General features: G+C 44.7%; 1 protein-coding gene across 1 annotated transcript; it reads left to right on the top strand.

Moving 5' to 3' along the window:
• Nucleotides 1–9927: 9927 nt before the first annotated feature.
• On the top strand, nucleotides 9928–22524 carry NPW (neuropeptide W). Its single transcript, XM_075319445.1, has 2 exons — nucleotides 9928–10792; nucleotides 22016–22524. Exons 1-2 carry the CDS (start codon nucleotides 10052–10054, stop codon nucleotides 22178–22180), a joined length of 906 nt encoding a protein of 301 aa, XP_075175560.1. The 5' UTR covers nucleotides 9928–10051; the 3' UTR covers nucleotides 22181–22524.
• Nucleotides 22525–22717: the final 193 nt, after the last annotated feature.

The raw sequence follows: 22717 nt of genomic DNA, 5'->3' as shown, positions 1-22717 counted from the left end.
ATTGGAGTAACAGAAAAGATCAGGGAGGGTGAGTTATTTTACATATGGAAAAGTGTATAGGATCTACTTTACTTAAAGGGGTAAAACCCTTTAGTGATGGGGCAGAATTAAAATGTCTGTATAGGGTTAGAAATACATTCCTCAAAAAAACAGACACCTCTTAACAGATTTTAAGATTTTGCTGTTCAGTCCCATCCATTTCAATGGAACTGAGCTGCAATACCAAACACAGCCTGCAGACGGACGGGGCGCTGTTTCTAGAAAAAAAAAAACATTAATGTTTTTCTATTCCTGTCCCCCCCCCCCTTCAAGGTACTTTGTCTCCTACTCTATTGCAAATCTCTTCAGCCCCCTGAAAATACGGGTCAATTACATAACAACAGTTAACGGGTGTGAAATGGCTCCGTCTAATGCCATCGGGTGGGCGTTCTGCCGGGATTGTGCAGGAATCAAGCTGTGAGCGTGCACTCTGCCGGGTGAACGCCATCATTTCACCTTTACAATAATAGTAAGAAAACTGAATAATGTAATTGGCTGCGCATTAACCCTTGGGATCAGCGTCACCGGGGGACGGAGCCATCGTCTTCCAGCGTCTTAGGCAAGTAAAGAGTTAAGCAACTCCAAAAATATATGTTCTTATATAGGTTCTTAGAAGCTATCCTGACATTGTCTTAGTCATCCCATTTGTATACTCTCAAGTGAACAAACACGAGCCCACGTCCCCGAGCGCTACAGCAGGTACAATAATAACTCCGCTCCGCAAAGGGTCCCAACCTGTGGTGTCTAACGCTTGTGCGCCATGTTGTGCCGCCATGCTTGATACATTTCTGTCTGTGCATCCCAATGCACCGCAGTGACTTTAGCATCCCATCTTGGAAGCCTTCCAACCAGGCATATGACCACAATATGGTAATATTACAGAATACGGACACTTTTATAACTTAAATATATGTATTTTGGGTGAAAAATCATTTTTGTAATTGGGTTTTATTAAAAATTTTGCACCGTTTGGTTTTTAGAACCATTTTTGTTTTCTGAGTTAACTGAGAAACCTTCAGCGAGCTCCTTTTGATGGGTAGTTTGTAACAATTATATCTGACGTCTTATTTCTCAGCTCCTTTGTGCTGATTTATGATCACAGACCACATCATAGTTGAGCTGAACTTTGAAGAGGTCACATATAGTACCTGGAAAAAGTATTCATACACCTTGAACTTTTCCACATTATTTTTATTTAACTAACTGGAAATGATATACGGTTTTCTAGAAAATTGTGACGTGTATTTGTATTCAGCCCCCGAGTCAATACTTTGTAGGATCAATTTTTGCTGCGATTACTGCTGCAATTCTTTTTGGGTCTGTCTCTACCAGGCTGAAATTTTTGCACCTTCTTCTTTGCATACGAGGTGAGCGGGAGCAGAACAATCGCAGTCACAAAGATCGTAACATATATACTAGGAGGGGGACAGTATATACCAGGTAGGGTCCAGGAGAGGAACATATATACCAGGAAAGGGACAGTATATACCAGGAGGCACCCAGGACAGCAACATATATACCAGGAAGGGGACAGTATATACCAGGAGGGGCCCAGGAGAGGAACATATAAACCAGGAGGGGGACAGTATATACCTAGAAGGGGACAGTATATACCAGGAGGGGCCCAGGAGAAGAATATATATCAGAAAGGGGAACTTATATACCAGGAGGGACCCAGGAAAGAAACATATATACCAGGAGGGGGACAGGAGAGGAACATATATACTAGGAGGGGGACAGTATATACCTAGAGGAGGACAGTATATAACAGGAGGGGCCCAGGAGAAGAACATATATACCAGGTGAGGGACAGTATATCTCAGGAGGGGCCCAGGAGAGAAATATATATACCAGGAGGGGGACCTTATATACCAGTAGGGGCCCGTGAAAGGAACATATATACCAAGAAGGGGACAGTAAGTACAAGGAGGCACCCAGGAGAAGAACATATAAACCAGAAGAGGGACAGTATGTATCAGGAGGCACCCAGGAGAAAAACATATAATCCAGGAGGAGGACAGTATGTACCAGGAGGGGGACAGTATGTACCAGGAGGCACCCAGGAGAGGAACATATAAGCTAGGAGGCGGACACTATATACCAGGATGGGGGACATATTTACTAGGATGGGGAACATACCAGGATGGGGGGCATATATAGGATGGACCCAGAATGGGGACATATGGACCCAGAATGGGGACATATATACTAGAATGGGGGACATATATAGCAGGATGGGCCCAGGATGGTGGACATTACTACATAATGGGGGGAGGGCAAATCGTATGTCTTTATATGATTTTAGAACGCAAAATGTATACATACTTCTGACCAACATGTGGGGATGCTGGGGTGGGAGGGCCCAGGTCCAAATTTTGCACTGGGGCCCATCAAACGTTCGGAACTGTGTTCAGCAATTTTGACGTTTCAGTGGGATTTTTTTTGTCTGGACTGTGACTGGGACGATCACACACATTAATATAATGTGATCTAAACCCTCCATTGTAGCTCTGGCAGTATATTTAGGGTTGTTTTGCTGCTGGAAGGTAAACCTACACTCAAGTCTCATGTCTTCTGCAGTGTCTAACAGGTTTTCCACCAGGATTCCCTTGTATTTAGCTTTATAGATCTTCCTATCACCTCTGACCAGCTTCCCTGCCCCTGCTGTAGAAAAGCCTCCCCACAGCAGGATGCTGCCTCCACCATGTGTGACTGTGGGGATGGTGATTTCTTGTTAATGTGTAGTGTTAGGTTTCCACTACACAAAGGGTTTTAAATTTAGCTCAAAAAGTTTTCCTTTGGTTTCATCTGACCAGAGCCCCTTCCCCCACATTCTCGCTGTGTCGTAATAATTATATTCAGTCTTAAAGGAGCCGATACTCGATACATTTGTAAATGCAGCAAACGATCCAATATTTTCCTTCTAATTTGCCTCAATAAAACAAAGAGTGATTTATTGCGAAGGATGAAAAAAAAAAATACAAAAGGCGAGAAATGAAGATATTTCTAATTATCTCAATATTTCATTCTATTACTCGGTGAATTCTGTAAGAAACGGATTTATATTAGTTTTTAGTCATTAAAAAAATCACGCCTTTGTCTTTTTTTTAATTTCCTGGAAATTCATCTCCTGCGTTAATTAAAATTAATTACATTTATTACAATGTGAACCGTGACGCTTGAAGCTAGCCCTCCCCCCAATGAAGGGATGACGGGATATGCCATCACTTTATGATAGGTGGGGTGGGGGTCTGACCTTTGGGACTAGCACTGATCCTGAGAATGAAGGGGCTCCAGCAGTGAATCAGCGCATTTCTCTGTTTTTCCTCCAGAGCAGCGCTCCCGGTTGCTCGCTATCCTCCAGTGCTACAGCTGCATGCCTAGCATAGGGGTTTAACTGCCCTGGCTCAGCGGGTAGTGGGCACCCCAACTGTGCAGAAAAAGAAAAAAATTGTGTCACACCCCCACCGGCTCCTTTCTCTGGATTGGTGGTAGTCCCAGTGGTCGGACTGTTACGAGGGTCTCCTGTCTGTGGAGACTTGTAACAGGTTTGGGATCTGAGTCTCACTGTGACAATCAACCACTAGATGTCACCAGACACCACTTGTGGAAGGGGTAGTCAAACAAGCCGGAGGTCAGAAGCCAGGAAGTCACAAAGGTACACAGAGAAAGCAGAGCCCAGGTCAGGGGACAAGCTGGGGGTCAGGAGCCAGGAAGTCTCATCAGGTACTCAGGGGAAAAGCAGAAACGAGGTCAGAGAACAAGCCGGGGTTCAGGAGCCAGCAAGTCACGTTAGGTACACAAGGAGAAAGCAGAACCGAGGTCAGAGAACAAGCCGGGGTTCAGGAGCCAGGAAGTCACGCCAGGTACTCAGGGGAAAAGCAGAAAGGAGGTCAGAGAACAATCTAGGGGTCAGGAGCCAGGAAGTCACGTCAGGTACTCAGGAGAAAAGCGGAAACGAGGGCAGAGAACAATCCGGGATTCAGGAGCCAGGAAGTCATGTCAGGTACACAAGGAGAAAGCGGAACCGAGGTCAGAGAACAAGCCGGAAGTCTGAAGCCAGGAAGTCACAAAGGTACAAAGGGAGAAAGCAGAGCCCAGGTCAGGGGACAAGCTGGGTGGCAGGAGCCAGGAAGTCTCATCAGGTACTCAGGAGAAAAGCGGAAACGATGTCAGAGAACAAGCCGGGGGTTCAGGAGGCAGGAAGTCACGTTAGGTACACAAGGAAAAAGCGGAACCGAGGTCAGAGAACAAGCCACGAAGCCAGAAAGGTACAAAGGGAGAAAGCAGAGCCCAGGTGAGGGGACAAGCTGGGTGTCAGGAGCCAGGAAGTCTCGTCAAGTAGTCAGGGGAAAAACGGAAATGAGGTCAGAGAACAAGCCGGGGTTCAGGAGCCAGGAAGTCACGTTAGGTACACAAGGACAAAGCGGAAACGAGTTCAGAGAACAAGCTGGGAGTCAGGAGCCAGGAAGTCTCGTTAGGTACTCAGGGGAAAAGAGAAAACGAGGTCAGAGAACAAGCTGGGGGTCAGGAGCCAGGAAGTCAACTCAGGTACCCAGGGAGAAAACAGAGCCGAGGTCAATAAACAAGCCGGGGGTCAGGAGCCTGGGGAATGGGAGGAAAAGGGTCACTAGGGTCCGAGAGACAAGATCGTAACAAGGCACTCACAGGAACCAGAGCACTCACTGCAGAGCAGAAACTACGACTGGCGACATTCTAGGTGAGATTGCTCCCTAATGAAACAGAGCAATCACCCGGAACGAGGTGACCAGAAACAGGCTCCTCCCAACACCAGCGCAGGCCCCGAGGCCAGAAACACCCGTTCACTGGCACAAAACAGAGCATTAGCTCTGCTGGAGAGCAGAGTGCCGCAGGTAACTATCATGACACTCACATTGGCTTGTGAGACATGGATATTAAACATAGTTGCAACGGTTAAGGATCCTTTCTTTGCTGATAGTTCCTGGTTAGTTCAATCTCAGGTGCAGGCGGTTTGTGACCACTCCCCTTTCCCTTTAAGTAGTCACACGTTAAATCACCTGATGCCAGTTATAGAATTGCATTAATTCTGAACTAACCACTATGGAGAGAAGAAGCATTTGGAAGTTGTTGGAGCCATGTTGCCTGCAGCCCTGATGTTTGGCTGCAGCAGTGAAGTTTGTTGTATATCCTTTTTGGCTATGTCCCCCTGTCTGTTTTCCTTCCCCTGTGTCTTATTACTGTAGTGGTGAAGTCTAGTGCACTCACCAGCCTTGGCACTAGTCAGGGGGATTGGAGGGACAGCTAGGAACTAGGCACATTTTTTTTGCTTGTTTCCATATGCCCTCCTAGGACAGGATCAGTTTCCTTCCCCATCTGGCAGCTGATAATATTGTCTTTGCTTACTTTACTTCCCAGAAAGTCTTCTCAGTTACATTTAGAAGCAAGTGAAAGGAGGCACTGAGTGACTGAGCATGTGTGACCACCAGCGTTCTGCTCACTAGGTGGACGTGCATGCTGCTATATACTCTGAACACTAGGTGGCGCCAGACTTTTTAAATAAATGTCATAACGTTTGACTGGATCGTTGTATTAACACCATGTAAATTGCAAATATTAATTATTTTTTACGATCTTTGCAATAAATATGACCTTTGGACTATCCCTTTTCGCAGAGATCTTGGAGTTGTAGCTTTAAGTATAGCAGAAGACGCCACGTGGCCATAAGTCTGAGCATTAAGTCGGCACATTAGGAAGAGGTTTTTTCGCTCTTGTTCTGTATTATTCAAATTGCGCTGTTTGTGATGCGGATAGTAAATGATCCTGTATTATGCCGGTGACATTTCGCACAATCCAGCTCCATTACGATGAGTAATTATCCGCATTTTATTGCCCGGATTTGCATCTTTTATCTTGTTGTAAAGTTTAACGTTCATGGATAATTTCTTTTATTAGAGGAGCGGGCGCAGACCTATTTGTTTGTAGGATAATGAGGTTTTTCTACATGTGTTCAGATTGTGAACCATCGATATCACAATGGAAAGGAATTAAAAATCAACCAGTCTAATTATTCGGAGGTATTGTCTAGCGGAACAATCGGGAAGCGCCGAGTACACGCCAAGTACACGCCGCTCCTTCTAGAAGTCTTTATTCACAGGTGAGAGCGATCTCCAGAGAAAGACGAGAACGTGAAGGGCCGACACCGACCACACCGACCACACTGAAGACACGGAGACCACGAGCCGCCCACACGGGACAATGACACTGACACTGGGGGTACAGGATAATGACGCTGACACTGGGGGTACAGGATAATGACACTGACACTGGGGGTACAGGATAATGACACTGACACTGGGGGTGCAGGATAATGACACTCGGGGTACAGGATAATGACACTGACACTGGGGGTACAGGATAATGACACTGACACTGGGGGTACAGGATAATGACACTGACACTGGGGGTGCAGGATAATGACACTGACACTGGGGGTACAGGATAATGACACTGACACTGGGGGTGCAGGATAATGACACTGACACTGGGGGTGCAGGATAATGACACTGACACTGGGGGTACAGGATAATGACACTGACACTGGGGGTGCAGGATAATGACACTCGGGGTACAGGATAATGACACTGACACTGGGGGTACAGGATAATGACACTGACACTGGGGGTACAGGATAATGACACTGACACTGGGGGTGCAGGATAATGACACTGACACTGGGGGTACAGGATAATGACACTGACACTGGGGGTGCAGGATAATGACACTGACACTGGGGGTACAGGATAATGACACTGACACTGGGGGTGCAGGATAATGACACTCGGGGTACAGGATAATGACGCTGACACTGGGGGTACAGGATAATGACACTGACACTGGGGGTACAGGATAATGACACTGACACTGGGGGTACAGGATAATGACACTGACACTGGGGGTACAGGATAATGACACTGACACTGGGGGTGCAGGATAATGACACTCGGGGTACAGGATAATGACACTGACACTGGGGGTACAGGAAATGACACTGACACTGGGGGTACAGGATAATGACACTGACACTGGGGGTACAGGATAATGACACTGACACTGGGGGTACAGGATAATGACGCTGGGGGTACAGGAAATGACACTGACACTGGGGGTACAGGAAATGACACTGACACTGGGGGTACAGGATAATGACACTGACACTCGGGGTACAGGATAATGACACTGACACTGGGGGTACAGGATAATGACGCTGACACTGGGGGTACAGGATAATGACACTGACACTCAGGGTACAGGATAATGACACTGACACTGGGGGTACAGGATAATGACACTGACACTGGGGGTACAGGATAATGACACTGACACTGGGGGTACAGGATAATGACACTGACACTGGGGGTACAGGATAATGACACTGGGGGTACAGGATAATGACGCTGACACTGGGGGTACAGGATAATGATGCTGACACTGGGGGTACAGGATAATGACACTGACACTGGGGGTACAGGATAATGACGCTGACACTGGGGGTACAGGATAATGACGCTGACACTGGGGGTACAGGATAATGACACTGACACTGGGGGTACAGGATAATGACGCTGACACTGGGGGTACAGGATAATGATGCTAACACTGGGGGTACAGGATAATGACACTGGGGGTACAGGATAATGACACTGACACTGGGGGTACGGGATAATGACAGTGACACTCGAGGTACAGGATAATGATACTCGGGTACAGGATAATGACACTGACACTGGGGGTACAGGATAATGATACTGACACTGGGGGTACAGGATAATGATACTGACACTGGGGGTACAGGATAATGATACTGACACTGGGGGTACAGGATAATGACACTGGGGGTACAGGATAATGACACTGACACTCGGGATACAGGATAATGACACTGACACTGGGGGTACAGGATAATGACACTGACACTGGGGGTACAGGATAATGACACTGGGGGTACAGGATAATGACACTGACACTCGGGATACAGGATAATGACACTGACACTGGGGGTACAGGATAATGACACTGACACTGGGGGTACAGGATAATGACACTGACACTGGGGGTACAGGATAATGACACTCGGGGTACAGGATAATGACACTGACACTCGGGGTACAGGATAATGACACTGACACTGGGGGTACAGGATAATGACACTGACACTGGGGGTACAGGATAATGATACTGACACTGGGGGTACAGGATAATGACGCTGACACTGGGGGTACAGGATAATGACACTGACACTCGGGGTACAGGATAAGGACGCTGACACTGGGGGTACAGGATAATGACACTGACACTGGGGGTACAGGATAATGACGCTGACACTGGGGGTACAGGATAATGACACTGACACTGGGGGTACAGGATAATGACACTGACACTGGGGGTACAGGAAATGACACTGACACTGGGGGTACAGGATAATGACACTGACACTCGGGGTACAGGATAATGACACTGACACTGGGGGTACAGGATAATGACACTGACACTGGAGGTACAGGATAATGACGCTGACACTGGGGGTACAGGATAATGACACTGACACTGGGGGTACAGGAAATGACACTGACACTGGAGGTACAGGATAATGACACTGACACTGGGGGTACGGGATAATGACGCTGACACTGGGGGTACAGGATAATGACACTGACACTCGGGGTACAGGATAATGACACTGACACTGGGGGTACGGGATAATGATGCTGACACTGGGGGTACGGGATAATGACGCTGACACTGGGGGTACAGGATAATGACACTGACACTGGGGGTACAGGATAATGACACTGACACTGGGGGTACAGGATAATGACACTGACACTGGGGGTACAGGATAATGACACTGACACTCGGGGTACAGGATAATGATACTCGGGTACAGGATAATAACACTGGGGTACAGGATAATGACACTGACACTCGGGGTACAGGATAATGATACTGACACTGGGGGTACAGGATAATGACACTGACACTCGGGGTACAGGATAATGATACTCGGGTACAGGATAATGACACTGACACTGGGGGTACAGGATAATGACACTGACACTGGGGGTACAGGATAATGACACTGACACTGGGGGTACAGGATAATGACACTGACACTGGGGGTACAGGATAATGACACTGACACTGGGGGTACAGGATAATGACGCTGACACTGGGGGTACAGGATAATGACAGTGGGGGTACAGGATAATGACACTGACACTGGGGGTACAGGATAATGACACTGGGGGTACAGGATAATGACAGTGGGGGTACAGGATAATGACGCTGACACTGGGGGTACAGGATAATGACACTGGGGGTACAGGATAATGACAGTGGGGGTACAGGATAATGACACTGACACTGGGGGTACAGGATAATGACGCTGACACTGGGGGTACAGGATAATGACACTGGGGGTACAGGATAATGACACTGGGGGTACAGGATAATAACACTCGGGGTACAGGATAATGACGCTGACACTGGGGGTACAGGATAATGACACTGGGGTACAGGATAATATTCACGCCTCGCTCCAAGATCTGAATACTGAGAAGAAGCTATGACCATGAAATCCCCGTGACATGGACCCTCGCAGTGATCAGATGGCACGGTCACCCCCACCCTGCTCCCCCCACATCTGCATTATGGTGGGTAATGATATCTAATTTTGGGCTAATAGGAGGACATGGCAGCAGTGAGTGTTGTGCGTCCTCCCAGTGCACAGGGCGACCCCTCCTCTGAAGAGTGAGTTGTATCTCGGTGATGATGTGACGGCCCCCCCACCCCATATAGCTCTTTATATAGAGAGGAACCAGAGACTCAGTTACAGATCTGATCCCGGGCTGAATACAGGGGTGGAGGAGATTCTTGTACAGAGGACACAACTGCTGATACTTCTCCTCATCTCATCACATCTTGACCAGTCCAAGAGGACAACCACATTCTCTTGTTCTTCAACAAGTAGACGATGCGTTGTCTTCTCAGCCCCATTGGGTGTTGGTTTCTGGGGATCCTACTTCTCTCCGCACCCCATCCGGGGGCTTCTTGGTACAAGCACTCTGCCAGTCCCAGGTACCACACCGTGGGCAGAGCCTCAGGACTCCTCATAGGGGTCCGCCGTTCTCCATACCTATGGAGAAGAGAAGTCAAAGTAGACTGGCCAGTCTTCCCGCAGGAGGCAGAAGAAGACAAAGGGTTGTTGCAAACACCCATGGATGGAGAACGAGCAGGGCTTCAGTTGTCCCCTGATCCAGGAGAGAAAATATTAAAACTGATCCAAAAGAACAGGCTGAGGAGCCTTGAGGAGGACAGAAGTCAGGATGGAAAGAGTCTGGAGCAAGGATTTGGGCTGTACAGTGACCTAGGAGAAGAGGAAAGTGTGGAAGACCAGAGCCAGATGAGCAGGTACCCACAAGAGGAGCAAAGGAGAAGCATTGAGGAGACCATGTTGGTCAACATGGAGCCAGGAGAAAGAAAGAGGAGCCCAGAAGAGACTTGGGTCACCACAGAGCGAGGGGAATTAGTCAGAAGTCTGGAAAGTGGGCAGAGGAAGGCAAAGAACCAAGATAGGTATGTGAGGAGCTCCCTAGAGCCTGGATGGGAGAGAAGGCCAAGTGGAGAAGACATCCTGTCCATGTTCCTTCACCTGCAGGAGGAGAACAGGTCACAACCCCAGCCACGAAGAACAACGACTGACAAAGACAAACAGGTAACATAGTCTTAAAGGAGATTGAGGGAGAGCTGGGTGACCACCACATGACCACATATGACCACATGAAGGTCTCCATCCAGCTCTCCCAAGATCCTTATCTACCTTGTTATCCATTAAGCTTTTCCTCCACCCTGCTCTCCTAGACTCCTGAATTGTATACCTGCTTAACTATGCCATGTCTTTTGCTTCCACACTACTTTCCAAGGCTACTATAAACAATATATGTCACTTATGTAGTGACCTTTGCTTCCACCCTGCTTGCCCGGACTCCTGAATAGCATATATACCTTTTTATGTAGTGGTTTTTCATCCACCCTGCTTTCCCAGGGCCTGAATTGCATATTTGTTTAGTTATGCAGTGACCATTGCTTTCACCCTGCTTCCCAGGATCCTGCAAAGCATATCTGCTTAGTTATGGAGTGATCTTTAATTCCACCCTGCTTTCTTAGGCTCCTGAAAATGATATCTGCTTAGTTATGCAGTGACCTTCACTTCCACCCTGCTTTCCAAGACTACTGAATAGCATATCTGCCTAGTTATACAGTGACATTTACTTCCACCCTGCTCTCCCAGGCTCCTGCATAGCATATCTGCTTAGTTATTCAGTCACATTGGCTTCCATCCTGCTCTGCCAGGCTCCTGAAAAGCATACCTGCTTAGTTATGTCATGACCTTTACTTCCACCCTGCTCTCCCAGGCTCCTGAAAAGCATATCTGCTTAGATATACAGTCACCTTTAATTCCACCCTGCTTTCCCATGCTCCTGAATTGCATATCTGCCTAGTTATACAGTGACATTTACCTCCACCCTGCTCTCCCAGGCTCTTGCATAGCATATCTGCTTAGTTATTCAGTCACATTCGCTTCCACCCTGCTCTCCCAGGCTTCTGAAAAGCATGTCTGCTTAGTTATGGATTGATCTTTAATTCCACCCTGCTTTCTTAGGCTTCCGAAAATGATATCTACTTAGTAGATCCTTTGCTTCCACCCTGCTCTCCCGGGCGCCTGAATTGCATATCTGCCTAGATATGCAGTCACCTTTAATTCCACCCTGCTCTCCCAAGCTTCTGCATAGCATATCTGCTTAGTTATGTCATGACTTTAACTTCCACTCTGCGCTCCCGGGCGCCTGAATTGCATATCTGCCTAGTTATGCAGTGACATTTACTTCCACCCTGCTCTCCCAGGTGCCTGAATTGCATATCTGCTTAGATATGCAGTCACCTTTAATTCCACCCTGCTCTCCCAAGCTTCTGCATAGCATATCTGCTTAGTTATGTCATGACCTTTACTTCCACCCTGCTCTCCCAGGCTCCTGAATTGCATATCTGCTTAGATATACAGTCACCTTTAATTCCACCCTACTTTCCCAGGCTCCTGAATTACATATCTGCTTAGATATACAGTCACCTTTAATTCCACCCTGCTTTCCCATACTCCTGCATAGCATATCTGCCTAGCTATACAGTGACATTTACTTCCACCCTGCTCTCCCAGGCGCCTGAATTCCATATCTGCTTAGATATATAGGGATCTTTACTTCCACCCTGCTGTCTTAGACACTTAGCTGTGCAGTGATCTCTGCCCTCAAGCAGCTTTTCCAGAAACAGATCTAACCAAGAAAGTACAGAATAGACTGAAGAGTGCCCCTCTTGTTCACAGGCCATGTCTGGTATTGCAGTATTAGCTGAAAGGTATCACAAACTTATAGGGTTTAAGGAGATCTATTGGGCTCAGATAAAGGGGGTAGCAGAGTTAAGTGCTTCTGATGCAGCAGAGCTGTTTGTTGGGAGGATCAATATGACAATACAGCTCTGCTCCTTCCGTTTTGTCCCAGCTCTGCTACATCTTTTTTGTATCTTGTTTGTAACAATGTATTTTATAGCATTAGTACAGGATACAAACTGCATAAATTCCTGAAATCGCCACCTATCTCCATAAAGTACCATAATAATACAGGAAAGTAAAGAAGACAAAGTGGCACAGTGAGTAAGAGCACTGACGATATTGGTCCAGTGAGAAAGCATGATGATAATAAAGATATAATGAGGGAAGAATAGTGATATTGGTGAAGGGCTAAAGAACAGTTTGGTACAGTGAGTAAGAACATTACTTTTTATTGGTGCAGTGAGCAAAAACATGTCAGTAGAAAGTCGAAGCATGATCGTATGAATGTTGTGAAAAGGAAGAAATGTAAACAAGCAAAGAGGAAGTGCAGGGATAATGTTGGCACAGTGAGAAAGTGCAATGGTGACATTAATACAGTAATAATATGAATAATGCTGATTACTTAATTATTGAGAGTATAGAGTATTTTATCAATATATTATAAATATTGGTGCAGTGAGAAAGTGACTGATATTAGCAAAATTAAAGCGGTTATATTAGTTGTTATATTAGTCATGCAGTAAGGGATTACCTTGTATGTTACTGATTTTGATATCTAAGAAAGATACAGTGAAGGAAAACAGGGATACTGGCTCAGTGAGGAAACAAAAAAATATCATGAGTGGTTGAGTAAGGAACTCTTCTTATAATAGGTATACAATGATGAAAAGAAAGTGATCACAATGATTACAGTCAGTGATAATATTTATACAGTAAAGATGTACACAATAAAAAAAGAGCTGGTACAGTGAGAAAGAGCACGCATAACACAAGTACTGTTACGGAAAATACTAAAAATAGTAACACAGTGAAGACAAACAGTAATATTTGCATAATGAGGAACAGTACCTATAAAATTGTACAAGAGGAAAGAGTTCCTATCAAAACTGTACAGTGACAATGAGCAATAATATTGGTGCAATAAGTAAGAACACCCATTATAGAGATTTAATGAGTAAGGGTAACTATAAAGTGGTTGAGTGAGGAACAATATATATAAGTGATAGAGAGAGAGAAGAATTCATAATAGTAGTCCACAAAAAAAGAATACTTATGAAAGTGGTTCAGGTAGGAAGGTAGGAAAAGAGTCATGTTGGCTCAGTGAGTAAGAGTATATTTGGGAGTTATTTCATGAGAAAGATAGTGGTCAAGTGAGAAGCAATACCTATAAGTAATACAGTGAAGAAAGCTTTCCTAGCATTAGTGCAGTAAGAAAGACTACTTACATTGGTGATCCAGTGAGGAAAAAGAGTGATGCTGGCTCAGTGAGTAAGACTATATTTGTGAATGATTTCATGAGAAAGATAGTGGTCAAGTGAGAGGCAATACCTATAAGTAATAAAGTGAAGAAAGCTTTCATAGCATTAGTGCAGTAAGAAAAAGTACTGACATTAGTGGTTCAGTGAGGAAAAAGAGTGATTCTGGCTCAGTGAGTAAGATTATGTTTGTTAGTGATTTCGTAAGGAAGATAGTGGTCAAGTGAGAAGCTATACCTATAAATAATACAGTGAAAGAAACTGTACTAGCATTAGTGCTGGAAAAAAGCGTACTTACATCAGTGGTCCAGTGAGGAAAAAGAGTGATGCTGGCTCAGTGAGTAAGAATATTTTTGTGAATGATTTCATAAGAAAGATAGTGGTCAAGTGAGAAGCAATACCTATAAGTAATTCAATGAAGGGAGCTTTACTAGCATTATTCCAGGAAGAAAGAGTGGTTATACTAGTGGTCCAGTGAGGCAATACAGTGGTGTTGTTAAAGTAAGGAACAGTACCTAAAATAGTGATCCACTGAGGAAAACTAACAATAATGACTTGGAGTGAAAGTATTGCCATAGCATTTCAGTATTCCAATATTTGTCCAGTGAGGAACAGTAGCTAGCATAGTGGTCCAGTGAGCAAAGGCACCAATAAAAATAGTACAATAAGAAAGAAGACCTATTAAAATGGTCCAGTGAGCAAGAACGGTGTTGCTGATACAGCAAGGAAAAGGGACTCAATAAAAGCTGATTGAGTAGCAATAGAGGTCCAATAGCAAACTAGCTAAAATATTGGTCCAGTGAGTAAAGGCACTGATGAAAATAGTGCAGTATGAAAGAGCGCCTTAAATATTGGTCCAGTGAGGAAGAACGGTGTTGTTGATACAGCAAGGAAAAGGAATCCAATAAAAGCTGATTGAGTAGTTATAGTGGTCTAATAGCAAACTAGCTAAAATATTGGTCCAGTGAGTAAAAGCACTGATGAAAACAGTGCATTATGATTATGAAAGAGTGCCTTAAATAGTGGTCCAGTGAGGAAGAACAGTGTTGTACATACAGGAAGGAAAAGAGATAAAAAAGCTGATTGAGTAGCTATAGCGGTCCAATAGCAAACTAGCTAAAATATTGGTCCAGTGAGTAAAGGCACTGATGAAATAGCGCAGTATGGAATAGTGCCTTAAATAGTGATCCAGTGAGGAAGAACAGGGATGTTGCCTCAGTGAGGAAGAGCACCTGTATTAATGAATGGATGAGACAAAGCATCAATAAAAGCAGTTAGGTGAGTAAGAGTACTTACAGTAGTGGTCCAGTAGAAAATATATTGGTCCAGTGAGTATTATTCTCAGTAATAGCCATGAAGCAAATGTTCGTAGCGTTGATAAATCACAGCTGCATTGTAGAGCTCTCTTCATGGTTGAACTGTGATATTTTATCCTTTAATAGATTTAATCCTCCAGCAATGAGCTGAGGACAGGGTAACAAACGATGCACCAGGGAGCTCTGGATGAGCCTGATTTATGGTAATTGATGGCCTCTTTATAATGAGCTGCACTGATCGCTGGAGACTTCTGCCTGATGATGAAATGATTGGGAGGTTGTGTTACAGGAAACCATTTATCTCATCATTCCAGTATTCTCCAGCGACACTACAAAGGAGCAGGCAGCCTGCGCGTCCTGTACTGTGCAGGGCATGCTGGGACTTGTGATACTGACTATAATCATGGGGCCACATTCAAAAGTCAGAGTGGGCCCCACATGTACGCCCGTATTAATGTACAACATACTATCACACCATATTTTTATATAACTCAGAGATTCTTTTTTCACAGCTTTAAATCCCAAGTTTTAAAATTCTGGCACACACCACTAGGGGGAGCTCTCTGCATAAGGATTTATATACTGTAACTAACACTAGGGGGAGCTCATTGCATAAGGATTTATATACTGTAACTACCACTAGGGGGAGCTCACTGTATACAGATATATACTGCTACCCCTAGGGGGAGCTCTCTACATAAGGATTTATACAGCCACCACTAGGGGGAGCTCACTGCAGAAGGATTTATATACTGTAACTACCACTAGGGGGAGCTCACTGCATAAGGATTTATATACTGTAACTACCACTAGGGGGAGCTCACTGCATAAGGATTTATATACTGTAACTACCACTAGGGGGAGCTCACTGCATAAGGATTTATATACTGTAACTACCACTAGGGGGAGCTCATTGCATAAGGATTTATATACTGTAACTACCACTAGGGGGAGCTCACTGCATAAGGATTTATATACTATAACTACCACTAGGGGGAGCTCATTGCATAAGGATTTATATACTGTAACTACCACTAGGGGGAGCTCACTGCATAAGGATTTATATACTGTAACTACCACTAGGGGGAGCTCACTGCATAAGGATTTATATACTGTAACTACCACTAGGGGGAGCTCATTGCATAAGGATTTATATACTGTAACTACCACTAGGGGGCGCTCACTGCATAAGGATTTATATACTGTAACTACCACTAGGGGGAGCTCATTGCATAGGGATTTATACAGCCACCACTAGGGGGAGCTCACTGTATATAGATTTATCTAGCCATCACTAGGGGGAGCTCACTGCATAAGGATTTATATAGCCACCACTAGGGGGAGCTCACTGCATAAGGATTTATATAGCCACCACTAGGGGGAGCTCACTGCAGAAGGATTAATACAGCCACCACAAGAGGGAGCGCATTGCATAATTTGGATTATGGATTTATATAGTCACCACTAGGGGGAGCACACTGCATAAGGATTTGTGCAGTCAACACTAGGAGGATCTCACTGTGCAAGGACTTATGCAGTCAACAATAGGGGGAGCTCTCTGCATAAGGAATTATACTGCCACCACTAGGGGGAGCTCACTGCATAAGGATTTATATAGCCACCACTAGGGGGAGCTCACTGCATAAGGATTTATATACTGTAACTACCATTAGGGGGAGCTCACTGCATAAGGATTTATATACTATAACTACCACTAGGGGGAGCTCACTGCATAAGGATTTATATACTATAACTACCACTAGGGGGAGCTCATTGCATAAGGATTTATATACTGTAACTACCACTAGGGGGAGCTCATTGCATAAGGATTTATACAGCCACCACTAGGGGGAGCTCACTGCATAAGGATTTATATAGCCACCACTAAGGGGAGCTCACTACATACAGATTTATACAGCCTCCACTAGAAGGAGCTCACTACATACAGATTTATACAGCTTCCACTAGGGGGAGCTCACTACATAAGGATTTATATACTGTAACTACCACTAGGGGGAGCTCACTGCATAAGGATTTATATACTGTAACTACCACTAGGGGGAGCTCACTGCATAAGGATTTATATACTGTAACTACCACTAGGGGGAGCTCACTGCATAAGGATTTATATACTGTAACTACCACTAGGGGGAGCTCATTGCATAAGGATTTATATACTGTAACTACCACTAGGGGGAGCTCACTGCATAAGGATTTATATACTGTAACTACCACTAGGGGGAGCTCATTGCATAAGGATTTATATACTGTAACTACCACTAGGGGGAGCTCACTGCATAAGGATTTATATACTGTAACTACCACTAGGGGGAGCTCACTGCATAAGGATTTATATACTGTAACTACCACTAGGGGGAGCTCATTGCATAAGGATTTATATACTGTAACTACCACTAGGGGGCGCTCACTGCATAAAGATTTATATACTGTAACTACCACTAGGGGGAGCTCATTGCATAGGGATTTATACAGCCACCACTAGGGGGAGCTCACTGTATATAGATTTATCTAGCCATCACTAGGGGGAGCTCACTGCATAAGGATTTATATAGCCACCACTAGGGGGAGCTCACTGCATAAGGATTTATATAGCCACCACTAGGGGGAGCTCACTGCAGAAGGATTAATACAGCCACCACAAGAGGGAGCGCATTGCATAATTTGGATTATGGATTTATATAGTCACCACTAGGGGGAGCACACTGCATAAGGATTTGTGCAGTCAACACTAGGAGGATCTCACTGTGCAAGGACTTATGCAGTCAACAATAGGGGGAGCTCTCTGCATAAGGAATTATACTGCCACCACTAGGGGGAGCTCACTGCATAAGGATTTATATAGCCACCACTAGGGGGAGCTCACTGCATAAGGATTTATATACTGTAACTACCACTAGGGGGAGCTCACTGCATAAGGATTTATATACTATAACTACCACTAGGGGGAGCTCACTGCATAAGGATTTATATACTATAACTACCACTAGGGGGAGCTCATTGCATAAGGATTTATATACTGTAACTACCACTAGGGGGAGCTCATTGCATAAGGATTTATACAGCCACCACTAGGGGGAGCTCACTGCATAAGGATTTATATAGCCACCACTAAGGGGAGCTCACTACATACAGATTTATACAGCCTCCACTAGAAGGAGCTCACTACATACAGATTTATACAGCTTCCACTAGGGGGAGCTCACTACATAAGGATTTATATACTGTAACTACCACTAGGGGGAGCTCACTGCATAAGGATTTATATACTGTAACTACCACTAGGGGGAGCTCACTGCATAAGGATTTATATACTGTAACTACCACTAGGGGGAGCTCACTGCATAATGATTTATATACTGTAACTACCACTAGGGGGAGCTCATTGCATAAGGATTTATATACTGTAACTACCACTAGGGGGAGCTCACTGCATAAGGATTTATATACTGTAACTACCACTAGGGGGAGCTCATTGCATAAGGATTTATATACTGTAACTACCACTAGGGGGAGCTCACTGCATAAGGATTTATATACTGTAACTACCACTAGGGGGAGCTCACTGCATAAGGATTTATATACTGTAACTACCACTAGGGGGAGCTCATTGCATAAGGATTTATATACTGTAACTACCACTAGGGGGCGCTCACTGCATAAAGATTTATATACTGTAACTACCACTAGGGGGAGCTCATTGCATAGGGATTTATACAGCCACCACTAGGGGGAGCTCACTGTATATAGATTTATCTAGCCATCACTAGGGGGAGCTCACTGCATAAGGATTTATATAGCCACCACTAGGGGGAGCTCACTGCATAAGGATTTATATAGCCACCACTAGGGGGAGCTCACTGCAGAAGGATTAATACAGCCACCACAAGAGGGAGCGCATTGCATAATTTGGATTATGGATTTATATAGTCACCACTAGGGGGAGCACACTGCATAAGGATTTGTGCAGTCAACACTAGGAGGATCTCACTGTGCAAGGACTTATGCAGTCAACAATAGGGGGAGCTCTCTGCATAAGGAATTATACTGCCACCACTAGGGGGAGCTCACTGCATAAGGATTTATATAGCCACCACTAGGGGGAGCTCACTGCATAAGGATTTATATACTGTAACTACCACTAGGGGGAGCTCACTGCATAAGGATTTATATACTATAACTACCACTAGGGGGAGCTCATTGCATAAGGATTTATATACTGTAACTACCACTAGGGGGAGCTCATTGCATAAGGATTTATACAGCCACCACTAGGGGGAGCTCACTGCATAAGGATTTATATAGCCACCACTAAGGGGAGCTCACTACATACAGATTTATACAGCCACCACTAGAAGGAGCTCACTACATACAGATTTATACAGCTTCCACTAGGGGGAGCTCACTACATACAGATTTATACAGCCACCACTAGAGGGAGCTCACTGCATACAGATTTATACAGCCACCACTAGAGGGAGCTCACTACATTCAAATTTGTACAGCCACCACTAGAGGGAGCTCACTACATATAGATTTATACAGCCACCACTAGAGGGAGCTCACTACATATAGATTTATACAGCCACCACTAGGGGGAGCTCACTACATATAGATTTATACAGCCACCACTAGGGGGAGCTCACTACATACAGATTTATACAGCCACTACTAGGGGGAGCTCACTACATATAGATTTATACAGCCACCACTAGAGGGAGTTCACTACATATAGATTTATACAGCCACCACTAGGGGGAGCTCACTACATATAGATTTATACAGCCACCACTAGGGGGAGCTCACTACATACAGATTTATACAGCCACCACAAAAGGGAGCTCACTGCATACAGATTTATACAGCCACCACTAGGGGGAGCTCACTGCATAAGGATTTATATACTGTAACTACCACTAGGGGGAGCTCACTGCATAAGGATTTATATACTATAACTACCACTAGGGGGAGCTCATTGCATAAGGATTTATATACTGTAACTACCACTAGGGGGAGCTCATTGCATAAGGATTTATACAGCCACCACTAGGGGGAGCTCACTGCATAAGGATTTATATAGCCACCACTAAGGGGAGCTCACTACATACAGATTTATACAGCCACCACTAGAAGGAGCTCACTACATACAGATTTATACAGCCACCACTAGAGGGAGCTCACTGCATACAGATTTATACAGCCACCACTAGAGGGAGCTCACTAAATTCAAATTTGTACAGCCACCACTAGAGGGAGCTCACTACATATAGATTTATACAGCCACCACTAGAGGGAGCTCACTACATATAGATTTATACAGCCACCACTAGGGGGAGCTCACTACATACAGATTTATACAGCCACTACTAGGGGGAGCTCACTACATATAGATTTATACAGCCACCACTAGAGGGAGTTCACTACATATAGATTTATACAGCCACCACTAGGGGGAGCTCACTACATATAGATTTATACAGCCACCACTAGGGGGAGCTCACTACATACAGATTTATACAGCCACCACAAAAGGGAGCTCACTGCATACAGATTTATACAGCCACCACTAGGGGGAGCTCACTACATACAGATTTATACAGCCACCACTAGAGGGAGCTCACTATATACAGATTTATATAGCCACCACTAGAGGGAGCTCACTATATACAGATTTATATAGCCACCACTAGAGGGAGCTCACTACATACAGATTTGTACAGTGACCACTAGAAGATGTTCATTGCATTTATATTTATACAGCCACCACTAGGAGGAGCTCACTACATACAGATATATACAGCCACCACTAGGGGGAGCTCACTACATACAGATATATACAGCCACCACTAGGGGGAGCTCACTGTATACAGATTTATACAGCCACCACTAGAGGGAGCTCACTATATACAGATTTATATAGCCACCACTAGAGGGAGCTCACTACATACAGATTTGTACAGTGACCACTAGAAGATGTTCATTGCATTTATATTTATACAGCCACCACTAGGAGGAGCTCACTGCATACAGATTTATACAGCCATCACTAGAGGGAGCTCACTACATATAGATTTATACAGCCACCACTAGGAGGAGTTCACTGCATACAGTTTTATACAGCCACCACTAGAGGGAGATCACTACATACAGATTTATACAGCCACCACTAGAGGGCGCTCACTACATACATATTTGTACAGTGACCACTAGGGGGAGCTCACTACATACAGATTTATACAGCCACCACTAGGAGGAGTTCACTACATACAGATTTATACAGCCACCACTAGAGGGAGAGAACTACATACAGATTTATACAGCCACCACTAGAGGGAGCTCACTACATACAGATTTATACAGCCACCACTAGAGGGAGCTCACTGCATACAGATTTATACAGCCACCACTAGAGGGTGCTCACTACATACATATTTGTACAGTGACCACTAGAAGGCATTCATTGCATATATATTTATACAGATATATCTAGGGGGAACTCATTGCACATGGATTCAATGGAAGATATAAAATCTCCATGTTTGACTTTTGGGGAATCAGTTCCCTATTGGGTCACCCTCCCACCAATTGCATCAAAACTTCAGCAAAAGTAGTAGCAGATCAGTACAGTGTTTTAGCCACTGATCCTACTCATTTACAGCAATCAGAGTTATTGAAAACAATGATCAATTTGAACACAAAGTATAAAAAAATGTAATTTTTCCCAATTCTGTCTCTCTCCGCAGCCATTGTATTTCAACTCCAAGACTGCTGAGTGGATTAGTTGTGAAGACTTCAGATTGATCTCCTACAGAGTCCTGTGCAAAGCCAGACTACGGTTCCTGTCTCAGTCTCAGCCGCGGCCCGGCAGAGCCTGGACTGAGGCAGAAGACTCCGCCGACGATTTATGAACTCAATCCAAGAACGATTCAGACATGTATTGATTTCAGAGCTCATATGGACTTCTCATCAACCATCCAAACTGGGACCATCGCTCCCGGGGATCACCAAGGACGGACGTCTGGAGCCTCATCCATCTATAGCGCTACTCCTCAAAGTCCGCATCCAATAATCCATATCTACACTAATACATTTCAGCATTGATCTTGGTCTAATAAGTCACCAGCGGAGCTAAAATTGTGTATTGTTTTGGCTTTTTTTCAACTAATGTTCCCTTAGACAATAAAGCTGTTTGGTTGTTTGTTCAGCACAACGCACGTTTTGAATTTCTAAAAATAAAAAAAATAAAAAATCACTTTTTTTTCCCATGTTTTAATAGGTTCTAAATTTTGGACCAAGTAATTTCTTGATATATTGTCACAGCTTCTGAGTTCTGGTTTCTTCAGTGTTACAAGGTCTCCGGTGTGAATAGGGGGCAGGGGTGTTACATTCGGTGTTATCTCTCCCACACTCTCTCATACTGGTCACAAGAAGGTCATCATGGCAAA

Source organism: Anomaloglossus baeobatrachus, chromosome 7 (genome assembly GCF_048569485.1).
Source record: "Anomaloglossus baeobatrachus isolate aAnoBae1 chromosome 7, aAnoBae1.hap1, whole genome shotgun sequence".
Taxonomy (NCBI): domain Eukaryota; kingdom Metazoa; phylum Chordata; class Amphibia; order Anura; family Aromobatidae; genus Anomaloglossus; species Anomaloglossus baeobatrachus.
The sequence above is the reverse complement of the archived record's forward strand: the minus strand, read 5'-3'. Positions and strand labels throughout refer to the sequence as shown.

What these genes read in the sequence shown, in the direction of transcription:
- NPW (XM_075319445.1), top strand. Translation starts at nt 10,052, where the DNA reads ATGCGTTGTCTTCTCAGCCCCATTGGGTGTTGGTTTCTGGGGATCCTA. An exon ending in CGACTGACAAAGACAAACAG is followed by an intron (nt 10,793 to 22,015) that starts GTAACATAGTCT and finishes CTCTCTCCGCAG; the next exon opens with CCATTGTATTTCAACTCCAA.